The sequence below is a fragment of the Vitis riparia genome, chromosome 14 (assembly GCF_004353265.1).
Source record: "Vitis riparia cultivar Riparia Gloire de Montpellier isolate 1030 chromosome 14, EGFV_Vit.rip_1.0, whole genome shotgun sequence".
NCBI lineage: Eukaryota > Viridiplantae > Streptophyta > Magnoliopsida > Vitales > Vitaceae > Vitis > Vitis riparia.
This window is the reverse complement of record NC_048444.1, coordinates 28,405,069-28,408,409: the sequence shown is the minus strand read 5'-3', so window position 1 is coordinate 28,408,409 and position 3,341 is coordinate 28,405,069. Positions and strand designations below refer to the sequence as shown.

Genomic DNA, 3,341 nt, shown 5'->3' with positions numbered 1-3,341 from the left:
GCTTTAAATATAATTATATAATTTTCAAATCGGTCACGGTCTCGTCACGGTTTCATATCTTAAAAATGTTTTTTTATAGTCAAGTGCCTTGAAATCATAATCATTTAATTTAAATTAATAAATATATTTAATTTAATTTATTTAAGTAGTTAAACCATTATAGGTTCATCAATTTTAAATTATTATTTCTTTCATTATATTGTTGAATATTTTAATCACCTTTTTTTTTTCTTATTGGGTTCATATTATTTATATTCAATGGGGTCAAAATGATGTGAATCTTATCGTCTCGTGAAATCCAACTCAAAATTATAATTTAAAATTTATGAAATGGAATTTTAATTTTAAATGAAATTATAATAAATTTAATAAATGTTTAAAATGAAAATTAATTTAAAATACGAGTTAATTTCATTTATCTCCTTCACGATAAAATGCCGATTAATTGAATATATCAGACGGCGGCTTTGAATTTTGGGTGGGGCCCATAGTTGGCACTCTCGTAATTTCTTTAATATTCAGGCCTATTTTTGCCTCATTCAATATGGGGTAATTTGGGCTTTCGAAACTGACCCATCACGTGACGACCCCACTATCTTTGCGCCACGTGTCGTCCTGACTCTCAAATATCGTGTCACGTCTGATCTTATCTATACGTGTGCCACGATTGCTCGTCCACGTCATTCCAACATCTCAGATCCGGATCAACGGTTCAGATTGATCCAAACTCGACCTTTGATGTCTTCGTTTCCTCTTTAAATCCCCCACTCCTTGCTCACTATCTTCTCCTTCATTGTGGCTGTAGTTTCTAGAGTAAGCCGGATTCGCTATATCACGTCGGATTCAGCAAACTTACGCCATGGGCCTCCTAGACCAGTTGTGGGACGATACCGTCGCCGGGCCCCAGCCGGATCACGGCCTCGGCAAGCTTCGGAAGTACTCTACCTTTAACTCCCGACCGACCTCCGGCAAGGGTACGTTGGGCTCGCTAACGTTGCCGGTCGCGGAGATTTTTTAGATTGATGATGCTTTATACGATCCAGGATTAAATAACCGGAAAAATTAAGATTACAAAAGTAAAATCAATTCTAAAACCGAAGGACTGAGGATTTTTTGTTTTCGCTTTTTTTTTTTTTTTTTTTGTGATTATTCACTGTCTGGTTGGTGATTGGTTTCAGCGGCATCAGACGGTGGAATTGGAAGATCGTACAGCGATGATTCGTCGGAGGAGGCGATGAGAGTTACACGTAGTATTATGATAATAAAACCTCCGGGATTCCAAAACGGATCGCCGCCGGTGTCCCCGGCCGGATCTACACCCCCGGTATCTCCTTTTTCCGGTAAGCTCGCAGAATTTCCTTTAAAATGCCAAAAATGCCCTCGCTTATTTGTTTCACATGCGAAACTGCCCCACTCCATGAAAAGTGGAGGTGGGGAAATCTAGAAAGATCCTACACAAAAGTAAAACGGGGCAGTATGGTAATTTTAGTTGACATGTTTCCCAGTCAAATGGATATAATGATAATGGGTGAGTGAGTAGGAGTTAGGTCATGGAAATTTATGGTATTGGGGTTTGTTTTGGTTGGTTAGAAAATGACGTTTTTGTCCTCATCGACGGACAATAATGCAATGGGCCATGTTTGCTATTTATAATGCTTTATTTTTTTGTTAAACTATTCGTGCCCTTCTTACGACGTACACATAGGTTTAGTAAATACATAAAAGTTTTGGCCTTTTTGGGTTGGATTTCATCTTATTTTATTATATAATTGTTAGAAAATTGATGAATTAAATTATATGCTCGTAAACAATTCCATATATAAGAAAAGGTGGCATGAAATAAACCTTACACCCTTGTCTTATAGGATGCAAGATGAATCTTGTAGTCTAGATTTAGTGTGATGAAGCTTGAATTATGGGTGTATTTGGAGGTTAGATCTAAAAATAAACCCCATGATTCATTGATATGTAGATGTTGATTTCATGAATTCTAGTACAAGCTTGCAATATTTAGGTATTGGAATGAAGCCTTATATCCCATGTTGAATATCCATCCAAATATAGCTTCATGGTATTGTTATATAATTCTATGTGTTAGAATGAATTGTTTTGATGGTGAAACATGGTTATGGGTGTATGTATTTCATTGAAAACATAGAATCTAATGTTGTTATTATTATTATTATTATCATTATCATGGTTCTTACATTGACTCCATCCATGGCTGTTTACATACAAGGTGGGAAGGAGTCTTTCCGGTTTCGCCGGCGATCTACATCGGATGCTTACGAGAAGGGGAATGGGGTTGGACCAAGGAGCCCTCGTCCTCCTTACGACGTGTGAGATCTGATCCTGGTGATCTGATTATCTGGTTGCACCAGCACCCTAGCTTCTAGCTTCTTTTTCCATGTATCAATCCCACCTCCCATGATCATGTACGTGAGGAGGAGCTACATAAAGATATGAATATGTGTGGGTGTGTGTAGTGTTTGCTTGTGGGTTGTGCATGTAGCTAAGCTAGCCCTGTAAATATGGGGATCTCTGCATGCATGCATGCATGCATGGATCCTAGTAGTCTGTTTTGTAATCAGTAGACTCTGTAGTTTGTAATGTAGAAGTCTGCTATCTGTATCCATAGGAGGAGGAGGAGGAGGAGAGGAGAGTAGGTTTTGTGGTGAGTTCCCTTTTGGTGGTGTAATATGATAATGTAGTGTAATAAGAAAGAAGTCCGTGTTGATCCCATTATGATGTGTTTGATTTGATTTTGATTTTGACATTGATATTGATTTGGGGTCTTTTGCTTAGGAAAGAAGTGGCAAATGAAACTTGGTGGGGTTGGGGTTATAATGAGGCCATCAAGAATGGTGGACCATCGACTCTGAGAGGATATAGGAGTACTAGGTGCTTTGTTTTGTAAGCATGGTGGGTGGTGGGTGGTGGGTGGAATGGAGTAATGGTTATTGGTTTTGAAAATTTTGAGTGGATTCTGTGATTGTAGGCCTCACTTGGGACCTTTTGGCTATTTGGTTCACGATGTCCTGTGCGTCCACTTCATTTGTATGTGTTTTCCCTACGTGACCACCTTTACGCTTTACGCATTGCGATTGGGACATGGAAATGAATCATAGTATCATTTAGAATTGAAGAATCTTATATTAAAAAATAATAGTAAATATATAGAAAAAATTTGAAAAATGTCACTTGATAATAATGTGATTAAAAACGAAAAATGAAATAAACCGAGAATAATAACCTTTTGTATGGTTTAAAATAATTTTTTTATTTTCATTTTAAAAGAATATATATAGTAAAGAGTATTTTTTTGCAAAAAAATAATATTT

At 37.0% G+C, this 3,341-nt stretch overlaps 1 protein-coding gene across 1 annotated transcript; it reads left to right on the top strand.

The window, feature by feature from the left end:
- The first annotated feature begins 783 nt into the window (after positions 1–783).
- Positions 784–2,745, top strand: LOC117931119 (dormancy-associated protein homolog 3). The gene is made up of 3 exons (XM_034851997.1): positions 784–974; positions 1,179–1,340; positions 2,240–2,745. Exons 1-3 carry the CDS (start codon positions 860–862, stop codon positions 2,341–2,343), a joined length of 381 nt encoding a protein of 126 aa, XP_034707888.1. The 5' UTR covers positions 784–859; the 3' UTR covers positions 2,344–2,745.
- Positions 2,746–3,341: the final 596 nt, after the last annotated feature.